This window comes from Heliangelus exortis, chromosome 28 (genome assembly GCF_036169615.1).
Source record: "Heliangelus exortis chromosome 28, bHelExo1.hap1, whole genome shotgun sequence".
Lineage (NCBI taxonomy): Eukaryota > Metazoa > Chordata > Aves > Apodiformes > Trochilidae > Heliangelus > Heliangelus exortis.
Window position 1 is genome coordinate 3,898,182 of NC_092449.1, and position 24,559 is coordinate 3,922,740.

The 24,559-nt window shown below is 60.0% G+C and overlaps 3 protein-coding genes across 3 annotated transcripts; all 3 read left to right on the forward strand.

Annotated features, from left to right (window-relative positions):
* The first annotated feature begins 3,682 nt into the window (after positions 1 to 3,682).
* Positions 3,683 to 5,545, forward strand: NDUFA13 (NADH:ubiquinone oxidoreductase subunit A13). Its single transcript, XM_071727800.1, has 5 exons — positions 3,683 to 3,835; positions 3,970 to 4,048; positions 4,773 to 4,844; positions 4,951 to 5,020; positions 5,315 to 5,545. Exons 1-5 carry the CDS (start codon positions 3,742 to 3,744, stop codon positions 5,432 to 5,434), a joined length of 435 nt encoding a protein of 144 aa, XP_071583901.1. The 5' UTR covers positions 3,683 to 3,741; the 3' UTR covers positions 5,435 to 5,545.
* A 520-nt stretch (positions 5,546 to 6,065) lies between these two features.
* On the forward strand, positions 6,066 to 13,549 carry YJEFN3 (YjeF N-terminal domain containing 3). The gene is made up of 6 exons (XM_071727794.1): positions 6,066 to 6,199; positions 8,189 to 8,297; positions 10,604 to 10,714; positions 10,817 to 10,930; positions 11,448 to 11,598; positions 13,314 to 13,549. Exons 1-6 carry the CDS (start codon positions 6,153 to 6,155, stop codon positions 13,529 to 13,531), a joined length of 750 nt encoding a protein of 249 aa, XP_071583895.1. The 5' UTR covers positions 6,066 to 6,152; the 3' UTR covers positions 13,532 to 13,549.
* A 757-nt stretch (positions 13,550 to 14,306) lies between these two features.
* Positions 14,307 to 21,212, forward strand: CILP2 (cartilage intermediate layer protein 2). The gene is given in 18 exon segments (XM_071727754.1): positions 14,307 to 14,581; positions 15,068 to 15,166; positions 15,442 to 15,714; positions 16,369 to 16,551; positions 16,754 to 16,893; positions 16,895 to 16,913; positions 17,008 to 17,268; positions 17,389 to 17,497; positions 18,389 to 18,546; positions 18,647 to 19,827; positions 19,829 to 20,011; positions 20,013 to 20,060; positions 20,062 to 20,109; positions 20,111 to 20,611; positions 20,613 to 20,714; positions 20,716 to 20,805; positions 20,807 to 20,833; positions 20,835 to 21,212. Coding segments are annotated over 18 exon segments (3,846 nt in total). The 5' UTR covers positions 14,307 to 14,520; the 3' UTR covers positions 21,198 to 21,212.
* Positions 21,213 to 24,559: the final 3,347 nt, after the last annotated feature.

Below are 24,559 nucleotides of genomic sequence, written 5' to 3' on the forward strand. Positions count from 1 at the left end.
AAACAACAAGAAATCAGATGGAAGAGCCCCAGAAGTGGTATTTACACCAAAAAATAAGAGAAAAATAAATAAAAATTGGGGACTGTGGAAGGAGGTGGGGGGTTGGAATAAAAAAAATATATATATATATTACAAAAAAAAACCAAAAAACACCTTTTGGTTGATTCCTTTTGCTGCCTTTGGGATTCCTGCCCCCCACAGCTCCTGGAAAATGAAATATTGATATTAAAAAAAAAAAAAAAAAAAGGAAAAAAAGACCATTTTGCTCAAAAGAAGAGACCCAGGACCCTTCAGGTGGAGCCTCCTGACCCCCCCCAGCCCCCCAAGTCTGAGGTTCCTGGGGGGCTGCTGGAAGGAGCAGCCTGGGCCCCCCCAAAGCCATTTTTGTTCTGTCCTTGGAGCATCTGGAGCAGAGGATTTTCTAAGCCAGGAATAACAAGGAAAAAGAAAAAAAAAACCAAAAAACCAAACACTTGTTGTACTTAGGTTTTAGCAACTTGTGAAATAAAAGCCTGGATTTTCATTGGAAACCCATTGGTGCCATCTGGGAGCTCTGTGGTGTGGTGTTTGCTTGGAGGGTTGGTTTGGGGGTTGTTCTGGTATTTAATTTAATTTTATAGAATTATTATTTTGTTATTTTTATTTTATTATTTTATTTTTTTATTATATTTTAATTTATTTTATTTCGAAATTATTTTTTTATTTGATTTTATTTTTCATTTTATTATTTTATTATTTTATTTTTATTTTATTTTTTATTATTTTATTTCATTATTTTATTTTTCATTTTATTTAATTATTTCATTTTGTTTTATTTTCTTAATTTTATTTTTAATTTTATTTTTTATTTTATTTTTAATTTTATTTTATTTTTTATTTTTTTATTTTTTATTTTTAATTTTTTAATTATTTTATTTTATTATTTTTAATTTTATTTTTTATTTTTATTATTTTTTCACTTTTTAAAATTTTTTATTATTTTATTTTTAATTTTATTTTTTTTTATTTTTTATTTTTTATTTTATTTTTAATTTTATTTTATTTTTTATTTTTTTATTTTTTATTTTTAATTTTTTAATTATTTTTTATTTTATTTTATTTTTAATTATTTTATTTTATTATTTTTAATTTTATTTTTTATTTTTATTATTTTTTCACTTTTTAAAATTTTTTATTTTATTTTTAATTTTATTTTTTTTTATTTTTTATTTTTAATTTTATTTTTAATTTTTTAATTTTATTTTTTGTTTTATTTCATTTTTAATTTTATTTTTTATTATTTTTAATTTTATTTTTTTATTATTTTATTTTTTTACTTTATTTTATTTTTTAATTTTTTATTATTTTATTTTTAATTTTATTTTTTATATTTCTTATTTTATTTTTTTTATTTTATTATTTCATTCTATTTTTTTTTTTTTATTTTACTTTTAAATTCTTTTTATTTTTATTTATTTTATTTTATTTTATTTACCTGTTTCTGTCCCTGAGCCAGGAAGAGGAATTACAACTTGAATTTTTCCAGCAGACCCCACTTGGCTGCAGCTTCCAGAGCTGCGTCTGAACTGATTTTTTTTTTATTCTTCCAAATTCCTGGAGCTTGGGTTTAGTTTTTTTTTTCCTCTACATCTTTTACCATCATTTTAGGGACCCCCTGAATTCTTGCTGCACTTTTTTTGCTCCCTGAGAAAAAAAACCCAAAAACCCCAAACTCTTGCCCAAAGTTCAGCTCAGAAGGGAGAAGGGGGGGAGAAAAATGAGCATTAAAACCCCTTTTTTGGCTCATTTCTCCCTTTATTTTGGAAGGAAAGTGCAGGGAAGGAGTTTAAAAATATTGACTATAGAAATATATAAATATATAAAGCAAAAAAAAAAGAAAAAAAGCCCAGGAGGGGTACAGAGCCCCCTCTGTACATTGAATTTAACCAAAAACTTGGGTCGTGCTTTTTTTTTTTAAAAAAAAAAAACAAAAAAACCCATAAAAAAAAACCCCCAAAAAATTAAATTTATAACCAACTTAACCACAGGGGAGTGGAAGAAACCAGCCCAGGGTTTTGTCACTTGGATTTATTGTGACTCTAAAGCTTTGATAATAAAAAAAAAGTTGAAAAAAAAAAATAAAAAAAAGAAAAATTAAAAAAAAAAAATTAATAATAATAATTTCCCAGGAAACCCCGCAGAGTCTGAAGGGAGGGAGAGGCCGCCAGGGATTTTCTTGGATTGTGAGGGGTTTTTTTTTTTTTTAGGATTCCGATGGCAATAAAGAAATGGAGAAATCTTGGATCGGCCTCTTCTTTGCGGGGGGGCTGGGGGGGTCCCGGGGGTCAGAAATCCTCCTTTTTCCTTAATCCTTCTTTTTTCCAAGAATTCCCCCAGCCTGGGCTCCTCTTTTCCCCCCCGGGCTGGGGCTGCGAAGCGCTCAAATCCCCGCAGGAGCGGAGGGACGAGGGGCGGGGAAAAAAACCCTCAGGGTGCGGAGGGTCCGCGCTTTTTTTTTTTTTTAATTTTTTTTTTCTGTGTTTTTTTTTTTTTTTTATTTTTCGGTGACTTTTTTTTCGGTGGCACTTTTTTTTGTGGCACTTTTTTCTTCCTTTTTTTTGGTGGAATTTTTTTTTTTCCTGTTGCATTTTTTTTTTCGGTGGCACTTTTTTTATTTTTTTTTTTCTGTGGTTTTTTTTTTTATTTTTCGGTGACTTTTTTTTTCGGTGGCACTTTTTTTATTTTTTTTTTTCTGTGTTTTTTTTATTTATTTATTTTTCGGTGACATTGTTTTTTTTCGGTGGCACTTTTTTTGTGGCACTTTTTTCTTCCTTTTTTTTGGTGGAATTTTTTTTTTCCTGTTGCATTTTTTTTTTTCGGTGGCACTTTTTTTATTTTTTTTTTCTGTGGTTTTTTTTTATTTTTCGGTGGCACTTTTTTCTGTGCCACTTTTTTTTGTGTGTGTTGCACTTTTTTCTTCCTTTTTTTTGTGGTGACACTTTTTTTTTTTCCCGTGGCATTTTTTTTTTTTCGGTGGCATTTTTTTTCTTTTTTTTTTTTCGGTGGCATTTTTTTTCTTTTTTTTTTTCGGTGGCATTTTTTTTCTTTTTTTTTTTTTCGGTGGCATTTTTTTTCTTTTTTTTTTTCGGTGGCATTTTTTTTCTTTTTTTTTTTTTCGGTGGCATTTTTTTTCTTTTTTTTTCGTGGCACTTTTTTTTTTCTTGCACCTTTTTTGTGGCACTTTTTTCCGGCGCACTTTCACAAGCGGGTGCACGGGGATTTTTTTGGTGCATTTTTGGCGCCCCTTTTTTGGGGTGCTCGTTTGCACGACGGTGCACGAGCCTTGGTTGCTTTTTTCTTTTTTTTTTTTTTTTTTTTTTTTGTGTGTGTGCACGTTTGGAAGTGAGCGCACTTTTTTTTTTTTTTTACTTTTTTTTAATTATTTTTCTGCAGCTTTCAAGCAGCTCCCCTCTTCCCGTGGGGGGGGGGGGGGGGTTCGCATCCTTTTTTTTATTTTTTGCGAGTGGGTGCGGACTCGGGTGGGTGCAGGCCGTGCAGGGGGGTGTGGGGGCTTTTAACCCCCCCCCCCGAGGTGCGCAGAATTCCGCTGCTTTCCCCTTTTTCCCTCCTTTTTTCGGGATTCCCCCCGATCTAAGGCGGGGGGGGGGTGGGGTGGGCCCCACCTCTGCGGTCGTTGCCGCTTTAAGGCGGGAAAAACTGAGGGGGGGGGGGAGAAGCTAGCGGTCACGTGACTCGACAGCGATGGCGGCGCCGAAGGTGAAGCAGGACATGGCCCCCCCGGGGGGGTACGGACCCATCGACTACAAACGGCACCTCCCGCGCCGCGGCCTCTCAGGTGGGAGCCGAACCGAACCGGGAGGCCCCGTGGGGATCGGGTCGGTCCCGTCCCAGCCCTCCCCGCGAGGTCCCGGGGTCTCCATCCCCTGCCCCCCCCCGGTGTCCCATGGCCGCCCCTCTGCCCCCCCCCAGGTTACAGCCTCTTCGCGCTGGGGGTCGGCAGCCTCCTGCTGGGCTACTACACCCTCGTCAAGTGGAACCGGGAGCGCAGGTAACACCCCCCCCCCCAAAAAAAACCCGGGGTACCCCCCCCCCCCCCCCCCCTCCCGGGACGCTCCCTTCTCCATTTCCCCCCCCCCCGCCTCCCCTTCCCGGGGCTCCCCCCCCCCCCCTTCCCGGGAAGCTCCGTTCCCCTTCCCGAGGCTCCGGTGTCCCCTCCCGGGACTGCCCCCCCCCCACCCCACGCGGGATTTTCCTCCCTTCCTCGCCCCCTCCTCGCTGCCCACAGGAGGGGTGGGGGGGTCCCGGGATGGGGGGTGGACCCGGGGGGGGTGGAATGGTCCTGAGGGGGGGGTGAGAGGGTGCCGTGATGGGGTGGTGGTCCTGGGGGGGGTGGGATGGTGCCGGGATGGGGGGGTGGTCGTGGGGAGGGGGGGTGGGATGGTCTCGGGATGGGGGGGGACTGTCCCGGGATTTATGGGGTGGTCCCGGGTGGGGGGTGGGATGGTCCCGGGATGGGGGGGGACGGTTCCGGGATTTATGGGGTGGTCCCGGGGGGGGTTGGGATGGTCCCGGGATGGGGGGGTGGTCCCGGGGGGGTTGGGATGGTCCCGGGATGGGGCGGTGGTCCCGGGGAGGTTGGGATGGTCCTGGGGGGGGGTGGGGGCAACCGGAGCCACCTCCCCCCGGGCAGAATAGGGGAGCTGAGGGAAGGGGGGGGGTCTGAGCTCGGGACCCTCTCCCACCCCCCCCCCCCCGATCCTTCCCGCCCCCAGGCGGTTGCTGATCGAGGAGCTGGAGGCTCGGATCGCGCTGATGCCGCTGCTGCAGGCCGAGGCGGATCGCAGGTTCGTGACTGGGGGGGGTTCCGGGGGGGGGGTCTGGGGTGTCCTGAGCCCTGCCCCGGGCTGAGCTGTCCCCTCCTGTCCCCTCCTGTCCCCTCCTGTCCCCCAGGACCCTGCGGATCATGCGGCAGAACCTGGATGAGGAGGCCAAGATCATGCGGGATGTTCCTGGATGGAAGGTTTGTGATTTTTTTTTTTTTTTTTCTGGGGGGCTGGGGGGGTGAAGCTTCCCCCACAACCCCACCACCACCAGGTGGGAACCCCCCTCCGGGTCTGGATCCTTTTTGGAGAGCTCAGATGAAGAAACCCCCCCCCCCAAAAAAAAAAACCACCTTGGAGGGGGGGGGGTTACACCCAGCAGTAATTAATTTACACCCAGCAGTAATTTACACCCAGGAAAGGTTTAGAGCAGGGGGGGGGACACAGCACAGGGTGGTCCCTGTCCCCCCCCCTCAGCGTTCTGTCCCTTCCAGGTGGGGGAATCTCTGTTCCACACTGAACGTTGGGTGCCCCCCACCTCAGAGGAGCTTTATTACCTCCGCCCCTCCAGCGAGTTGGACAACGAGAAGTTTGGGCTCCAATACTACGTCTGAGCCCCCCCCCCCCGGACCCCGACCCCTCCCAGAGCCCCCCAGCACTTCAGGGGGGGTCACTGCCCCCATCCCCCCCATTCCTGTGGCTGTTATTAAACCCCCAGGGTGCTGGGTGCTGTGTTCTGGCTCTTTCTGTGCCCCCCCAGGGATTCTTTTTGAGGGGGGGGGGGGTGTCCTGGAGCCCTGAATGTGGGGGGGAGCTGGGACCCCCCCCCCCAATCCTGCCTGTCCCCCCTGCAGCAAGGATTTGTCCCTTGGTGTCACCTCTGCTTTTGGAGGGGGGGGCATTGAGGTCTGGGAGGGGGGGGGGCAGGGTGTGTGTGTGGGGGGGGGATCTGGGGGGGGGGGTTTGGGGGGTGTCAGGGTTTAGGGGGGCAGCCCCCAGATGTGGCTTCTATGAGTGGGGGGGAGCTCAAAAAAACCCCAATTTTGGGTCTTTTGAGGTGTTCCCATTCCATGGGGGAGGGGGGGGCTGTTTGATATCCCCCTCCCCCTTTCCCCCCCCCCCGTGGCAGCACCGCCCCGGGAGAGTGGGATGGTCCCGAGGGGAGGGGGCGGGATGGTCCCACGGGGGTGGGATGGTCCCACGGGGGTGGGATGGTCCCGGGGGGGGGCGGGGGCAACCGGAGCCACCTCCCCCCCGGGTGACACCGCGGAGCAGCGGGGCGGGGGGGGGACAGAGCGAGAGCCGCTCCCGCAGAGCCCCGCACTGCCCGGGATGAGCTCCGCACCCTCTCCCCGCCGGGAAGACCCCCGGTACCTCAGGTGAGTGCGGGGAAGCCCCCCCGGACCCCCCCCCGGAGCCGCGGGGAGGGGGTTTGGTATCCAAGGAGCTTCGGTTGCCAAAGCAACAGCATCGGGATCCGTGGGTGCCGCGGGAAGGGACCCCGGGACCGGGAAGGGATCGGTCCCAAACACCCCCCCCCGCCCCAAAACCCCGGGGGGCAGCGGAGGGATCGGGATTGGGGTGCCCGAGGGGGGAGGAGGTGGGATGGAGAGGGGGGGGCCACGGAGCTGGGGATTTGGGAATGATTTGGGAATGAAGGGGCACGTGGAGGGGGGTGTGGGGAGGGAGCTGGGGGGAGGAAGTGGGATGGGAATGGGGGGAGATGGAAATGGGACGTGGAAAAGGGATGGGAATAAGGGGATGAGGAAGGGGGGTGGAAATGGGACGTGGAAATGGGGGGAGGTGGAAATGGGATGGAAATGGGGGGATGAGGAACTGGGATGGAAATGGGAGAACCTGGAAATGGGATGGGATGGAGGGATGAGGAACTGGGATGGGATGGGGGAACATGGAACTGGGGGGATGAGGAACTGGGAAACGGGACGAGGAACTGGGACGAGCACCCCGGGGTGCAGAGTTCGGGGTCTCCCTCTCCTGGGGTCGGGGTTGGGGCCGGGGGGGGGGACAGACCCTCTCCAACCCCCCCCATCCATCTCCTCCTCTCCCCCGCGCTCCTTCCCCCTCCAGGAGGCAGCGGCAACTGGGTTGAACTGGGCGGGACTGGGCTTTGCTGGGTTGTCCCCTGCTCTGCGGGGTTTGTGTCCCACACCTTGGGGGGAGCAGTGTGTGTGTCCCCCCCCCCGCGGGGACACTGCCAGCCCGGGACCGGGATCCCTGCCAGGGACAATCAGGGACAATCGATGTTCTCCCCTGGAGCATTCGGGGGGGGATTTTTTTTATTATTATTATTTTTTTTTTTTGTTCAAGCCGAAACGTGTCCCCTTTGTTAGGTGACAACAACACAGCTGCACCCGGGGGGGGGGTGGGGAGGGCGGGCAGGGGAGGGGGTTGGCTTTGGCCACTTGTCCCCTCCGTGTGCCCGCAGGGGACCTTTTTGTGGGGCTGGGGACTCACTAGAGGGCACCAAAGGATTTGGGATGGGATGGGATGGGATGGGATGGGATGGGATGGGATGGGATGGGATGGGATGGGATGGGATGGGGTGGGATGGGGCTTTCCCAGGCAGGGGGTGTCTGTGGGGTCTGCCAGGGCCGCCAGAGGAGGTGAGGTCCATGGGATCCATCAGGGGAAGAAGGGGGGGGCTGTGCTGCAGAGCCCCCAGGGCAGGGCAGGTCCATGGGGTTGTCCCCAAAAGGCACACGGGGACTGGTCCGGGGGGGTCACCCTGGATGGACCCCAGCCCTTTCAGCTCTCCCTTCCCCACACGGTGGGGCTCGGGGGGGGTCCCCTCCTCACGCCCAGGAGGTGTCTGCCCGCACCCCCAAAACATCAACCAGGGCGGGGGGGGCACCCCCAAAACGCCCCTGGGGTTGCGATTCCCCCTCTCGGGGCCGTGAGGATCCCAACCTCAGCTTTCCCCCCTCCCCGTGCCCCCCATCGCCAGCCATGGGGTGGTTCTGGTTCTGGTTCTGGGCTGAGCTCCAGGCTGTTCCCGGGCAGGTGAAGCCAACAGATGGGAACAATTATCCCCCCCCTTTCCTCTCCCCCCCCCCCCCCAACCTCTGCCAACTTCGGGGCCGGGAACAACCACAGCATTGTTCACTTCTCTAAAACACCCCCGGGGGCGCTGCCAGAGCCATCCCAGCCCCCACCCTGCGGGATGAAACCCCCACCCCCCCCAAAAAAAAAAAAAAAAAAAATCTGCCCAACCTTCAGCTGCTTGCTCTGCCCGCACCCCCTGAGCATCCTCTGGGGGTGGATGGGGAGGGGGGGGCGGTGTCCCCAAGGGGGACACACACAGGGACAGGAATGTCCCCAGACAGCCAGGAATGTCCCCATCCCTGCAGCACGGCGGAGGCTGAGGCCATGGAGCAGGAGCTGCTCCGGGATTATCGGTTTGGGAGGCAGCAGCTGATCGAGATCTGGGGACACGCCTGTGCCGTGGCTGTCACCAAGGTGAGGTGGCCAGCAGGGCTGGGGACATCCCCCCACCACCCCACCCCGTGCCTGGGGACACCCCACTGGGCTTGGGGACATCCTCCCCTCTGCTTGGGGACACCCCCCCTGTGCCTGGGGACACCCCTGTGCCTGGGGCACCCCCCCACCCCGTGCCTGGGGACACCCCCCCTGGGCTTGGGGACACCCCTGTGCCTGGGGACACCCCCCGTGGGCCTGGGGACACCTCCCCTGGGCCTGGGGACACCCCTGTGCCTGGGGACACCCCCCCTGGGCTTGGGGACATTTTTCTGTGCTTGGGGACATCTCTGTGATTGGGGACCCCCCTTTGAGCCTGGAGACACCCCTCTCCTTGGGGACCCCCCCCCCTGTGCTTGGGGACACTTCTCTGTGCCTGGGGACATCTCTGTGACCAGGGACACCCCACCAGGGCCAGGGGCTTCAGTGCCACCCCCTCTCCCACCCTTCCCCTGTCCCCTTCCCCACCCCATCAGCCATGGGCTCCCTCCCGCCGCAGAGCCGGGGGGGGGACAGGGGACACGGGGACAGCCGTGGTGGCAGAGGTGGCTTCATTCTGCATTTCTCAGCCCCTCTTCCCTCGGGCTGGGGGTGCTCAGCCCTTCCCGGGGTGCTGGGGGGGTCCTGGCAGTGCGGGGAGCCCCGAGTGCTGGAGGGGAGGAGGAAGAAGAGGAGGAGGAGGAGGAGGAAGAAGAGGAGGAGGAGGCAGCGTGGGCGAGCAGAGCCGCAGCTCAAGGGCCGCTTTGTGCCCCGCAGCCCGGGCAGCTCCGCACCCTCCCGGCTCAGCTTTTCCGTCTGAGGTGTCCGAATCCTGCACCGCCCTCCCCTGCCCCCAGCAGGGGAAAGGTTCGGGTTGGGGAACCTCCCTGGATCTTGGGGATGTGGCCCTGGCACTGGAGGGAACCCTCCCAGGGACGCCCATGGGCAGCACCCCCCAAGCTCCAGCACCTCAGCTGGGTGGGGAGAATGGGGCTGAGCACCCTCCTTGGGGGGCTGAGCATCTCCTGATGGGGCTGAGCACCCTCCTGATGGGGCTGAGCACCCTCCTGATGGGGCTGAGCATCTCCTGATGGGGCTGAGCATCCCCTGGTGGGGCTGAGCACCCTCCTGATAGGATTGAGCACCCTCCTGATGGGGCTGAGCACCCTCCTTGGGGGGCTGAGCATCTCCTGATAGGGCTGAGCACCCTCCTTGGGGGGCTGAGCAACCCCCTTGTGGGGCTGAGCACCCTCCCTGGAGGGCTGAGCATCCCCTGGTGGGGCTGAGCACCCTCCCTGGGGGGCTGAGCACCCTCCTTAGGGGGCTGAGCATCTCCTGGTGGGGTTGAGCACCCTCCTCTTCCTCATGGGGCTGACCCAAGCAGAGCCCCCCCGGTCCCCAGCTCAACATCCCCCCTGCCGGGCAGTGTCCCCAGCCTTGTCCCCTCCCAGCACGTCCCCAGGCTCTGTCCCACCCCCGAGGAGCCGGGCCGAGCCTCGCGGGTCACCGGCGCTTGGACCGGCCCCGGGTTCAGGTTCCCTGAGCAGGAAAAAATCCGTCAGGGGCTGAACCAACCCCTCCCTTTGCGGGCTGCTGGTATGAGGAGCACGCAGCCACCTCCCGGCAGGGCTGGCAGAGCCCCAGCCCACCCCGGGCATCGTCCTCAGCACACCCCGGGCATCAGCTTCATCCCACCGGGGGCCTCATCCTCATCCTCATCCTGCTGTGGGGACCATCTGCATCCCACCATGGTCATCATCTTCATCCCACTACGGGCATCAGCCCACCATAGGTGCTGTCCCCACCCTCCCATGGTCACCATCCCCATCCCCCTCTGGGTGCTGTCCCCATCCTACCCTGGGTGCTGTCCCCATCCCACCCTGGGTGCTGTCCCCACACCCTCTGGATGCTGTCCCCATCCCCCTCTGGGTGTTGTCCCCATCCCCCTCTGGGTTTTGTCCCCATCCTCCATGGTCACCATCCCCATCCCACCCTGGGTGCTGTCCCCACACCCTCTGGGTTTTGTCCCCATCCCCCTCTGGGTGCTGTCCCCATCCTCCCATGGTCACCATCCCCATCCCACCCTGGGTGCTGTCCCCACCCCTCTCTGGGTCTTGTCCCCACACCCTCTGGGTGCTGTCCCCATCCCCCCATGGCCACCATCCCCATCCCACCCCTGCCCATCCCCTACCCCTCCCTTTCCCCCTCAACCCCCCACCCCCATCTCCTCCAGACGCCATCCCCGGGGGCTGTCCCGGCTGGGGACAAGCCTTGGGGACATCTCCATGTCCCCGTTTTCCCCCGGGCAGGCATTCCCTCTGCCCTCCCTGCCTCGGAAGCAGCCCACGGTGCTGGTGGTGTGCGGACCGGCCCAGAACGGAGCCATCGGGCTGGTGTGTGCCCGGCACCTCCGCAGCTTTGTGGGTATCTCCCCCCCCATCCCTTCCTCCTCCTCCTCTTCTTCATCATCCCCCCCAAGCAGTGTGTGGGGGGGGTTTCACCACCAAATCCCTTCTCCCCAGGATTATGAACCCACCATCTTCTACCCCAAACGCTCCCCGGACCCCCTGCACCGGGATTTCACCACCCAGTGTGAGAAGATGGACATCCCCTTCCTCTCCTACCTCCCCACCGAGGTGAGACCCCCCCCAAAAAAAACCCCCCTAAAGCATCCCCACCCCAGAGCTTTCCCCCATCCTCCTCAGCTGTGGTTGAGTAATTACTTTTTTTTCATGATTATTATGATAATAATGATAATGATGATGATGATGATGATGATCCCGATCCCTCCCCTCCCACCCCCGGCTCTGCTGGGAGCCCGGGGATGCCATGAAATCCAGGAGCGGCCCCACCAGCCACCAACTCAGCTGTTTCTGGCCACACCAGGCTCTGGGAGGGAGGAATGTGACCCCAAAACCCCCGGCCCAGGCTTCTGCCCCCTCCCCGTGCCCCTCGTTGCCCCCCCAAAGCTTGGGAGGGGGGGGGGGGGGAGGTGCATGGATTTTTTAAATTTTTTTTTTTCTTTTTGGCAGGAGGTGTTGTGTGACGTTTTTGATGCCAAAAAACGGGGTCCCCGTGATGTGCCGAGGGGGGGGCAATGGGTGGGGGGGCTGGGGGGGGTGTCACGGTGTGTTTGTGTCCCCCCCCCCCCAGGTTCAACTGATCAACGATGCCTACAACGCGGTGGTGGATGCGGTGCTGGGAGCTGAGGAGGAGGTGGGCGAGGGGAGGGGGCCCTGTGCCCCCATCCTGGCCACCCTCAGGCTTGTCCGCATCCCCATCGTCAGCCTGGATGTGCCCTCAGGTCTGGAATCACCCCCCATCCCCCCCCCGAGCCCCCCCGGGCCAGTAAAGGACCCCACAGGCAAGATGGGAACCCCCGGGGCAGGATAGGAACCTTCGGGGCAGGATGGGACCCCCCCTCATGGCAGGATGGGACCCCCCGGGTAGGATGGGACCTCCCGAGCATGATAGGATCCCCCCCTAGGACAAGATGGGACCCCCCGAGGAGGATGGGACCCCCCCAGGGATAGGTTAGGACTCCTAAGCAGGATGGGACCCCCCCGGGAAGGATGGGACCTCCTGAGCATGATAGGACCCCCCCTAGAATAGGATGGGACCCCCCGAGGAGGATGGGACCCCCCGAGCGGGATGGGACCCTCTGGGTAGGATAGGACCCCCCCCCAGGATAGGATGGGGACCCTGTGGCAGGATGGGACCCTCTAGGACAAGATAAGACCTTCTAGGACAAGATGGGACCCCCAGAGCAGGATGGGACCCCCCCCAGGGATAGGACAGGACCCCTAAACAGGATGTGCCCCCCCCGGGTAGGATGGGGACTCCCCCCCCTCCCCTTTCTCTGCTCCCCACCCCCAGCCTTGTCACCCTGCCCAGCACTTCGTCACCCTGGGCTCAGTGCCTGGGTTCCCGGGAGCCCCCGTGGTGCCCTCCCAGGGTGGGGACAGCCCTGGGGACCCCCCCCTTTCCTCACTCACCCCCCTCCCCCCCCCTTTTCCAGCCGGCCCGGCCCGGGGTTGGCAGCATCCCCGGGGATGCGTTCAGGGCATCCACGGTAAATAACAAACTCCCCGAACTGAGACATGATGTAATTTGAAAACACCCGGGTGTCTGGTGGCCAGGCCTGGAATTGCCATCATGTGGCCCCCCCCCCGCTGAGTCCCGTCCCCGTCCCCCCCCCCTCTCCTTCCCTCCGCGTGCTGCAGGAGCAAACAGGAGCCCTGGGCACGGCCCCCGCTGAATCCGCACCAAGAAAAACCCCGCACGGGGCCAGGATGCGGGCGGAGCTGAGCAGGGAGGCGATGCCGGACGGGGGGGGTGTGGGGGGGGTACACACGCAACCCCTTTCCCCCCCCCCCCCACCGCCCCATTCCCTCCTCCCCACCACCCCACTGCATCCTCTGTCACCTCCGGGGCACCGTGTGTGTGTCCCCCCCCAAGCCCCTTTTCGTGCAGGGTGCTGGGGGGACACGCACCCCTTTCCGCCCCCCCCTCCCCAATTTCCCCCATCTTCTTTTAGCCCCCACCACCTCCAAGGCACCATAACCCCCCCCACCCCCTTTTCATATCTTTCAGGGTGCAGATACTGAGGTGGGGGGATGCTCAGACCCCTGCCCCAATGTGTCCCCCCCCCACACCCTCAGACACCTCTGGGGCAATAATTCCCCCCCATAATCCTCCCCCCACCCCCTTTTCATATCTTTCAGGGTGCAGAGTGGTGATGCTGAGATGGGGGGGACACTCACACCCCTGCCCCAATGTCCCCCCCTCCCCCAGCATCCTCTGACACCTCTGGGGCAATAATTCCCCCCCCCATAACCCCCCTCCTCCCCACCCCCTTTTCACGTGTTGCCAGGCAGTGAAATCGGGGTGGGGGCACCCTGTCCCCCCCCCACCCCCTTTCCCCAGCGTCCCCCTGCCCCATTCCCACCCCACAGCACCTTCTGCCACCTCCAGCACCCCGGGTGTGTGTGTGACCCCCTCCCTCCTCGTGTCTCGCAGGCTGGGACACCGAGGTCGGTGGCAGCGGTGGTGGCATCAGCCCCGAGGTGCTGGTGTCCCTGTCAGCCCCCAAGCTGTGTTCCCGGAGGTTCCTGGGCCGCCAGCACTTCGTGGCCGGGAGGTTCCTCCCCTACGACCTTCAGAAGAAATTTGAGCTCAACCCCCCCCAGTACCCCGGCACCGAGTGCGTGGTGGCCCTGCCACCCCCCCGGGAATAAAGCTCTTGGTGGCTCTCACCCCGGGCTCGGTGTCTGCCTGGGGACATGGGGACAGTGACCTCCTGGGTGGGTTTGGGCTTGGGGGGACCTGTGCAAGGCTTAACATCCCCTCCCCCCCGTTGTTGTGTCCCCTGGGACCTGTCACCAAGCCCTGGTGTGACTGACCTGGAGGTCACCCTGTAGGTGTGGGGGGTTCCTCACCCTGTCACACCCCAGCAGCACCCTTGGGTGCTTTGGCTCCTGGAGGGCAGCTGGGGCCATGGGTGCACTGAGTTCTGGAGGGTCTCAGCTCCACCTTGGCATGGGGACACCCGTGTGGGGTGGGTGATGGGGTGGGGCAGGTGATGGTGTGGGGCAGGTGTTGGTGTGGGGTGGGTGATGGTGTGGGGTGGGTGATGGGGTGGGGCAGATGATGGGGTGGTGATGGTGTGGGGTGGGTGATGGTGTGGGGTGGGTGATGGTGTGGGGCAGGTGATGGTGTGGGATGGGTGATGGTGTGGGGTGGGTGATGGTGTGGGGTGAGTGATGGTGTGGGACGGGTGATGGTGTGGGGTGGGTGATGGTGTAGGGCAGTTGATGGTGTGGAGCAGGTCCCTGAGCTGTTGGTAGATGCCCAGAGCTCTCTGGCACCTGACTGCAGGAACGCTGAGTCTGGCCTCGGTTTTTTGGTTTTGTTTTTTTTTTGTATTTTGGGTTTGTTTTCCACACACCCCCCCCTCTCCCTTTTTTTTTTTTTTTTTTTCGTTTTTTTTTTTTTTCGTTTTTTTCCCCTCCCCGCCGCATTCCCAAGCGCATCCAATTTTAGCAGCTTTACAAAAACAAAACCCTCAAGTTTCCCGGGCTGGAGCCGTCGGCGTGCGGCCGGGGCGGGCTCCTCCTGCCCGCTTGACACCCATCCAGCCCCCGGCCCCGGGGCCAGCCCCGCCGGGGAAACGGCTTCAAATACAGCCCGGGGCCCCGCCACCCTCCCAGCCACCCCGACGGCCACCATGGGGGAGCTGGCACTGGCCCTCCTGGCTCTGGCCACCTTGCAGGGTGCTGGGGCTACAGGTAAGGGGATGGAGGTTGTATCCCCCCCCCCAACCCCCCTCCCACTCGGGGGTTACGGGGGAGGATGGGGCTGGGGACAGAGGTGCGTGGGGACAGGGGTGAGATGGGGTCAGGGATTGTCCCTCCGGAGTTTCTCGGCCCTGAGGGACGTACTGGGGAGGTTTCCCCCCCCCTCCCCATCCCGTGTCACCCGGGAGGTGGATGGGGACGTGTCCTGTCCCGTGTCACCCGGGAGGTGGATGGGGACGTGTCCTGTCCCGTGTCCCCGCCAGCTCCGCGGCTCCGGTGCGGGGTGGTTGAGCACCTGGAGCCACTCCGGGTGCTCCGTGGGGTTGTGTCCCATGGGATGTGGCTTTTGTGGGATCTGCCCGGGAGCTGGAGGAGTTCTTCTGGGTGATGTCGGTGCCCGTGGTGTGGTGAGGGTGACCTGGGGACAGGGTGACACGGCACCGGGGGGGGGGGTCTCCCCCTCTGCTCCTCCCCCAGAGCCCCTGGAGAACGACTCAGAGCCGGGGAAGAGTGGAACCACGGGGAAGCCCTGGAAAGCAGCCCCCAGCCTGGCAGAGCTCGACCTGGACACAGCAGGTACAGCTGTCCCCAGCCCCACTGGACACCACAGCACTGGGGACCCACAGCCAGGACACCCCACAGAGCTGTGTGGGGTGATGCCCCCCCATGCCAGCTTGGGGGGTGCCCCCAGTGACATCCCCAGCGCTCCCCTGGTGCTCTCCATCTCCTTCTGCTTTGTCCCTCAACCTCTTCAAGCTGTTCCCAAGCTGTCCCCCTCCCGTGTGGCGGCTCCTGGGGGGGGTTCGGGGGGGTTCTCCCCAGCAGCAGGCTCAGGGTTGGCTCCATCCCAGGTGAAGGAGCTGTCTGGACGTCCTGGTTCAATATCGACCACCCGGGGGGGGACGGGGACTTCGAGAGCCTGGATGCCATTCGCTTCTACTACCGGGGACGTGTCTGCCCCCGGCCCGTGGCCATCCAAGCCCGGACCACGGAGTGGGAGCTGCCAGAGGAGGTGGGGGAGGTGGTGCACGTCAGCCCCAAGAAAGGGTTTCGCTGTGTCAACAAGGAGCAACCAGGAGGCAAAACCTGCTCCAACTACCACATCCGCTTCCTCTGCCCTCTGGGTGAGTGGCTGTCCCCTCCATGTCCTCAGTGGCACTTTTTGGGGGACACTTTGCTCCCTCTTAACCCCCCCACCCCCCCCGTACGGCTCCATCCATCCTCACTTTGGGTGCATGCTCCCTGAAAAGCTGGGGAAGCCCTTAGAGCTCATCAAGTCCAACCACGTCCCCCCCCCCTGCCCCCTGGAGCTGGGTGTGGGTGCTGGGTCTCCAACCAATGCTTTTATAACCCCCAAATCCTCTTTTTAACCCCCCAAACCCTCTCCCAGACCACATCTACTGGTCACACTGGTCCTCCTGGAGCCCTTGCTCACGCAGCACCTGCATGAAAAGCTGGAGAAGCCCTTGGAGCTCATCAAATCCAACCACGTCCCCTCCCCTGCCCCCTGGAGCTGGGTGTGGGTGCTGGGTCTCCAACCAATGCTTTTATAACCCCCAAATCCTCTTTTTAACCCCCCAAACCCTCTCCCAGACCACATCTACTGGTCACACTGGTCCCCCCTGGAGCCCTTGCTCACGCAGCACCTGCGTGAAAAGCTGGAGAAGCCCTGGGAGCTCATCAAGTCCAACCCCCTGCCCCCTGGAGCTGGGTGTGGGTGCTGGGTGTCCAACCAATGCCTTTATAACCCCCAAATCCTCTTTGTAACCCTCTCCCAGACCACATCTACTGGTCACACTGGTCCTCCTGGAGCCCCTGCTCACGCAGCACCTGCGGCACCACCGGCACCCAAACCCGCACCCGCCGCTGCCTCAGCGCCCGCCCAGTGCCCGACCTCAAGGAGGTCAAGTGCAAGGGCAAAGCCACCCAACGGCGACCGTGTAGAGCTGGACCGTGCCCAGGTAGGGAATCTGGAAGCTCTCCTGGTCCTTCAAACCCACCCGTGACACCGGGGGACCCACGGGGGCCGTGTCGGCGCGGGGGCAACCACCGCACGCCAACGGCCGTTGGCGTGCGGTGGTTGCCCCCGCGCCGACACGGCACGGAAAATCCCTCAGGGAATGGGGACCTCCTTGGTGCCACCTCGTGTCCCCACCACCACAGAGTCAACGTGGATGGAGTGGGGGTCTTGGGGTCCCTGTTCCCTCAGCTGCGGCGGCGCCGGGACGAGGAGCCGGCGGCGGAGCTGCAAGAAAACCAAGAAGGTTCCGTGCGCCGGCCGCCCCACCGAGGTCCAAAAGTGTCCCCCCCACGCCTTGCCCAGGTACCTCCCCTTGGGGACACGTGGATAAGGATCCCCCCCAACCCGACCTCGGTGCCACCCAGATCGGGGGCTGAGCACCCTGCTACCCCCACAGCCTGCCCTGGCAGCACCCTGCGGGGCACCGTGGTCTCCGGCGCCGGGGCGGCGTTGCCAGATGCCAGGATCTACTTGGAAGGTCACCCGCCGGTGCTGCTGGCCCGGAGTGACTCCCGGGGGGGTTTTGTCACCGAGGGGGTGTGCCTGGACCCCCCTGCCAACATCAGTGCCCACCGTGAAGGCTTTGCCCCAGCGCTGGCACCCATTGTCACCAACGGCTCCGGCGTGGCGGTGGCACACGTGAGGCTGCAGAGGTTGGGTGAGCATCTTGGGGTGCCCCCTCCCTTTGAAGGGTGGGGGGGTGGAGGGGGTGGGACCCACCTAAGGGAGGGTTTTGCTGCGGTTTGCTGCACCCTGAGTTGTCTTTCTGTCCCTGCAGAGAAGCCCTACATGGTGCTGCACCCCACGGCCAAGGTGCGGGTGGTGGGGCAGGAGGTGACATTCTGCTGCAAAGCTTCAGGCACCCCCATGCCCAAGAAATATTACTGGTGAGGTGGGACTGGGGAGTGGTGGGGACTTCTGGAATTATGGAAGCAGAGAAGAGTTTGGCTTGGAAGGGACCTTAAAGCCCAACCCTGTGGGCAGGGACACCTCATCCATCCACCCATCCACCCATTCATCCATTCATCCATCCATCCATCCATCCATCCATCCATCCCTCCATCCATCCATCCATCCATCCCTCCATCCCTCCATCCATCCATCCATCCATCCATCCATCCATCCATCCATCCCTCCATCCCTCCATCCATCCATCCATCCATCCATCCATCCATCCATCCACCCATCCACCCATTCATCCATCCATCCATCCATCCATCCATCCATCCCTCCATCCCTCCATCCATCCATCCATCCATCCCTCCATCCATCCATCCATCCATCCATCCATCCATCCATCCATCCCTCCATCCCTCCATCCATCCATCCATCCATCCATCCATCCATCCACCTATCCATCCATCCATCCATCCATCCATCCATCCATCCATCCATCCATCCCTCCATCCATCCATCCCAGCTTTCAGCACTGCCAGGGATGGGGCAGCCACAGCTCCTCGGGGCAACCTGGGCCAGGGGCTCAGCACCCTCACAGAGGAGAATTTCTCCCAACTGTCCAACCTCATCTCCCCTCTGCCAGTTTAAAGCCACCCCCAATGTCCCATCACTCCAGACCCTTGTCCAAAGTCCCTCCCCAGCTTTCCTGGAGCCCCTTCAGGCACCTTCAGGAGGTATCTCAAGATACTTCAGGTGCTCGAAGGTGCTTTAAGGGCCCCCCAGAGCTTTCTCCTCTCCAGGCTGACCAACCCCACCCTTCCCAACCTGTCCCCGGAGCAGAGCTGCTCCATCCCTGGCTGACCCCATCCCTATCCCCACAGGTACCACAACGGGACGCTGCTGGAGAAGCGGACGCTCCGATCCAGTAACCACCTGGTTCTGCGGGCTCTGGTTCCGGAGCAGGCTGGCTCCTACCACTGCAAAGCCAGCAGCGAGGCGGGTGCCATCCGCTCAGCCCCCGCCCACCTCACCGTGCTGGGTGAGAGAAGGGGCGGATCCCCCATCGGGATGGGACGTGGGGTGGGCTGGGTCCCCCTTAACCTTGTCACCTTCCCCCGACCCCTTCCGTGTCCCCAAAGCCCAGGGCCAGCAGAGCTGCAAGCGGGAACCTGAGCCCAGCCTGGTGGAGCTGCCCAGCGAGTGCCCGCAGGATGCCACCGGCTCCCGCTTCTACAACGTGGGGAGGTGCCCCCCATCCCCGTGTCCCGGGGGTCCGGGGGAACCCTCGGGGTGCGAGGAGGGGTCCGGGCACTGCTGCGGGGTGCGGAGGATGGAGACGCGGGAGATCCCCTGCGCAGGGTCCCTCCTGCCCCTCAAGGTGGTGGCCGAGTGCGGGTGCGTCCCCTGCGCCCAGCCCCGCGTCCTGGTGCAGGGTAGGGTGACGGCGGCCGACACGGGGGAGCCCCTGCGCTTCGGGCAGATTTTTTTGGGTGGGAGGAAGGTGGGCTTCACGGGCTACAAGGGCTCCTTCACCATCGAGGTGCCGCCGGCCACCCGGCGCTTGGTGGTTCGGTTCGTGGACCGGCAGCAGAAGTTCTTGGACGCCGTCAAGGTCCTGCCCTTCGACCGCCGGGGCGGGGCCGTCTACCAGGAGGTGAAGATGCTGAGGAAGAAGGAACCGGTGGACCTGGACGCCGACCGGAGCAACACCATCCCCCTGGGAGAGGAGAGAGGCCGGGAGCCCATCGCCCAGCTCGTCCTTCCCGCAGGCGCCTTCCTGCGTCCCTCCGGGGAGGTTTTCACGGGCAAGGTCAAAGCCAGCGTCACCTTCCTGGACCCCAGGGACGTGGCGACAGCCAGCGCCGCCTCCAGCGACCTCAGCTTCGCCGACTCCGAGGGGGAGATCGCCCCCCTGAGGACCTACGGGATGTTCGCCGTGGATTTTCGGGAAGGGGAGAGCGGGGCGGAGCTGCAGACGGGACCGGTGGAGGTGAGGATGGACGCGGGGCAGGTCTGGATGCCGGAGCACCTGGAGAAGATGAAGTTGTGGTCTTTGAACCCCGAAACCGGGTTGTGGGAGGAGGAGGGAATCCTCAGCCCGGCCGGGGGGAGCCGGGGCAAGAGGGAGGAGAGAACCTTCCTGGTGGGGAACCTGGAGATCCGGGAGCGCCGGCTCTTCAACCTGGACGTGCCGGAGGACCGCCGCTGCTTCGTCAAGGTCAGGGCCTACAGCAACGAGAAGTTCAACCCTTCGGAGCAGCTGGAAGGGGTGGTCATCAGCCTCATCAACCTGGAGCCCCAGCCCGGCTACCCCGCCAACCCCCCGGGCCTGGGGCCGTTTCGACAGCGTGGTGACGGGGCCCAACGGCGCCTGCCTTCCCGCCTTCTGCGACGGCCGACGCCCCGACGCCTACTCGGCCCACGTCACCGCCACCTTGGGTGGGGAGGAGCTGGAAGCCGTGGCCTCCAGCCCCAAGCTCAACCCCAACACCGTCGGGGTGTCCCCAACCCTACTTGGGCAAGCTGGGCTACCGCCGCTCCGACCACGACGACCCCCGACTTGAAGAAGACGGCCTTCCAAGTCAACGTGGCCAAACCCGACCCCCAACAACCTGGATGAGGCCAACGGGCCCGTCTACTCCTACCGAAGCCTGGAGGAGTGCGAGGAGGCGCCGGTCAGCGCCAACCACTTCCGTTTCTACCGCGTGGAAGTGGACAAGTACGAGTACAACGTGGTGCCCTTCAAGGAGAGCGACCTGACCTCCTGGACCGGGGACTACCTCTCCTGGTGGCCCAACCCTCAAGAGTTCAGGGCTTGTTTCATCAAGGTGCAGATCGAGGGGCCTCAGGAGTACATGGTGAGGTCCCGAAACGTGGGGGGCAGCCACCCCCGCACCCAGGGGCAGCTCTACGGCTTGCGGGACACCCGGAGCGTGCGGGACGCGCTGCTGGAGAACACCTCGGGGGCTTGCGTGGAGTTTAAGTGCAGCGGGATGCTTTTCGACCAGAGCCTGGCGGATCGCACCTTGGTCTCTATCATCCCCCAGGGCAGCTGCCGCCGAACCGCCGTCAACAGCCTCCTCCGGGACTACCTGAGCCGCCACCCCCCCGGTCGCCGACGGCAACCACACGGCTTCCTTCACCATGCTGGCCCCGGTCGACCCGTTGGGTCACAACTACGGCATCTACACGGTGACGGACCAGAACCCCCCGTCTGGCCAAGGAGATCGCCATCGGCCGCTGCTTCGACGGCACTTCCGACGGCTTCTCGCGGGAGATGAAAGCCGACACCGGGACCCGCCGTCACCTTCACCTGCCGGGAGAGACCCGGCGGGGAGGGAGAGCTTCTTCCAACGCCTCCTCACCTCCCCGGCCCAGGCTTTGGAGGAGATCCGGCGGGAGATGGGGGCCGGGGAGCTGCGCCGGGGTCCCCCCGACGTGATGGACTTTGCCTCCGGCGCCCCGGGCCCCTCCGGCCCCCGCCGGCCCCCCCGGCAGCCGGGACCAGAACCGGGGGGCAGCCGTGAGCGCCGCGGCGTCCCCCTCCCCACACGCACCCCCTCCCCTCCGTCCAACCCCCACCCCGACCCCCCCCCCGGCTTTTCCATTTATCACCACCGAGGCGGAGGGGACACCCGGGACCCTCCCGCCGTGCCCCCCGGGGGACAGAGGGACGTGAGGAGGGGGTGATAGGACATCCCCCCCCAAACCTCTCCACCCCCCCCTGCCCTCGCCCCCAGCCCCCCGCGGGGCAGCTCTTGGTGCTCAGCCCCGGGGTGCGCGGTGCCGGTGGTCCCGGCAGCGGGGCCACGGCCCCCCCGGGGGTTATTTAAATAAAAGAAAAGAAAAGAGGGGGTGGAAGCACGTGGGGGAAGGGGCTGGGGTGGGGAAGGGTCCCCCTGACCAGCACTGGGGGGTTCCGTGTGCCCGTGCTGGGGTCGGTGCTGGAAGCACCCACTGCATCCCCACCCGGCAAAGAATGGGGGGGTGGGGGGTCTTTTGGGGGAAAAAACCCCAAGAAAGATAAAACCCCTTCCCTGGGCCCTCTGCCCTGGCACGGGGAGGTGACAGCGAGCTGGCCATGGTGGCAACCATCTGGTGATGGCAACCCAGCTGTGGTGGCAACCATCCGGCCCTGGTGACAACAACCCCGCCGTGGGGACAGTCACCCATCTGGACACGGGGTCTTGGTGGCATGTGACACGTCTGGGACACCGGGCTGGGTCCCCGGGAGCTTCACCCGAGCCGGGCCCGATCCTGCACCCATCCTGCTGCCACCATTGTGCCCTCGGTGGGGGACGGGGGGGGTGTCTACTCCAACTCCCTTTACCCCAGGTAAAATAAAGCCAATTTTTTACCCCCCCCTCCATCACGGGGACCCCCTCCCCAGCTCCTGGGGTTCTCCGGGAGGGGTTGGGAGTGGGAAGGTATCAGGATGCGTCCCGGCGGCCGCGCTGCGGATTTGTACATTATTTATTACAAAATATACAGTTGTGTCTACACCCACCTGGCTGCTGGGCTTCTCCGGGGGAGGGGGGGGGGTGCTGGGGTGGGGGGGAAGAGGCTCAGACCTCCCCACACCCCAAATTTTCTGTCCCCTTTCTTCCCGCCCCACACGGTAGCTCCGTCCCGACCGCTCCTGTTTGCTTTGGGTCCCTCCCCGGTGCTGGCGATGGCGCGGGGGGAGCGGTGCCAGCATCCCGTGGATGGGGGACGTGGCAGCTGAGGGGGGGGCCCACCCAACCCTACAACCCCCCCCCCTTCCTCCTTCAGCCTCCAGTACGGGGATTCTCCCAGCACAAGCGTTGAGCACCCATTGGGTGCCCCCAGCTGGGGCCGAGGGTCCCTCTGTCCGTCCCCCCCTTTGGGCTTGGGTGGGTTTCACGGGGGGGTGTGGGTGTGGGTGTCCCCCCGTGCCCCCTCCCCACTTCCACCAGTTGCTCCCGGTGGATGCTGTAATGGAACAGACTGATTTACGGGGCCAAATCCCACCCCCCTCCACCCCCCTGCTTCCAGCTCCCGGCACAACGTTTCCTTTTTACAAGGCGCTTTGGCCCCATCCCGGCATTTTTTTACCCTTTTTATTGGATGCGGCCGCTGGCGAGATCAAAGGGGACACGGGGCACCTGGGGGGGGACACGGGGAGGGGGGGGGCCTGTGCCAAACCAGCGGCCAAACCCCAGCCCCCCCCCCAACCCCCCCACCTCCTCACCCCGCCTGAATAGGGGGTGACACAGCCCACCAGGGGGTTCCACCCCCCCAAATCTGGGTGCTGCCTGTCCCTGGGTGCCACCCCCCCCCGTCCTTTGCCGTAGGGGGACGCCGATGGATGCCCCCCAGGACCCCAGCCCCGAGGGGGGGGGGTGTCAGAGGGCAGGGTTGTTTTTCACCCTAAAGCTGGGCAGGGCAGATGGAAGCAGCTCCTGCAGCTCCGCGGCTGTTTCTGGTGTTGGGATGGAAAATGGGGCAAGAGAAAAGAAATAAATTAAATAATAATAATAAAACAATTTTTTAAAAAAATTTAAAAAAGGAAAAAAGACAAAAAAACAGCCTCTTGGGCTCCCCCCAAGCCCCCTTTTCACAGCCCCTTGCCCTGTCACCCCAAATCCCACCCCAGCATCATCTGGGACCCCCAGCAGAGTGTCCCGGGGCTCTGCGGGAGGTGATGGGTGAAGGGGACAGCCAAGGGACCCCCCCCCCCCTGCTGCACCCCCGCCCCCCGGGATGCGGGAGGTCCGTGCTGGGTGTCCGGCCCAGCCCCACATTCCCCAGAGCTGGAAATCTGCCTGGGGTCAGGGGATGGGCTGGGGGGGGGGGGGGCTGCAGCCAAAATCCTCCCGTAGCTCCCCCCCCCCTTACTGTGGGACCCTCCACGCAGGAGCTGAACCCACAGACCCCATCCTGAGGGTCCCAGCCCCTCCACAGCACCCACGGCAGCTCCAGAGGGGGAACCCTCCCCCTCCGGCACCCCATAGGCTGTGGGGTGGGGGTCTCCAGGGGTCTGCTGGAAGGCAACAGCTTTTGGGGCAAAAAACCCCGAGTTTTGGTCTTCTCAGCCCTCTTGGCATGGGGGATGCTCCCTGCTCAGCTCCACGATGGGGGGTGAGGGGGGGGAAGGAGCAAGGACCCCCTTTGGTCCTTGGGGAAGGGATGGGGCAAGGTGGGTCCTGACTGTGGGATTTGGGGTCAGCTCCCCCCTTGCTCTCAGGGCTGGGGGGTCCGTTCTGCTGTGATGGGGCCCAGAAGGCAGAGAGAGGGATTTATCCCTCCCCCCCCCAGAAAAAAAAAACACGGGGAGGAGGAAACTGAGGCACGGGCTGAGGGAAAGGGGTTCCAGGAGCACGTCCTGGTGCTGGCAGGGAACAAAAGCTGCTCCGAGCTGGAAGGGCCTTGGGAAGCTGCTCGTTCCCTTTTCTCTATTTTTTTTTTTTTTTTTTTTTTTTCCCAAATAATGGAAAATATAATGACAGTGCCTAAATTAAAATAATAAAAGGAACCAGCTGAAAAGCCAGCTCAAAATAGGAGAGAACCCCACGTTTCAGGCTGAAAGGGAACAGGCAAAGGATGAAAGGAGAGGCAACCGCCCAGGACCCTCCTCTTGGCTCCCCCAACCCCGGGCTTGGGCTGCCCAACCCCTGAAGTTGTGGGGTGAGTGGGGCAGGAGCTGCCCTGACCCCCCCCGGAAACCCCAAAAATGTTCCCCCGTGTGTCCCCCCCCCCCCCTCTGGCTCTGCCCTTTGCACCACACCCCACTCCAGGGGCCGCATCCTGCCCGGGGGTCCTGCTCAGCACCCTGCCCCCCAACCCGGGGCACCCCAAAGGGGGAGAATCCCTGGGGACCCCGAATTGGAGTGTCCCAGGGATCCCTAAACTGAAGCATCCCCAGAGATCCCAAAGTGGAGCATCCCCAGGGACCCCAAAAAGGGACCTCGAGCCAGAATATTCTGGGGACCCCAAATTTGAGCATTCCCGGGGACCCCAAACCAGGTCATTCCCAAACCGGACCATCCCTTGGGACCCCAAAGGGAAGAATCCATGAGGACCTTGAACCA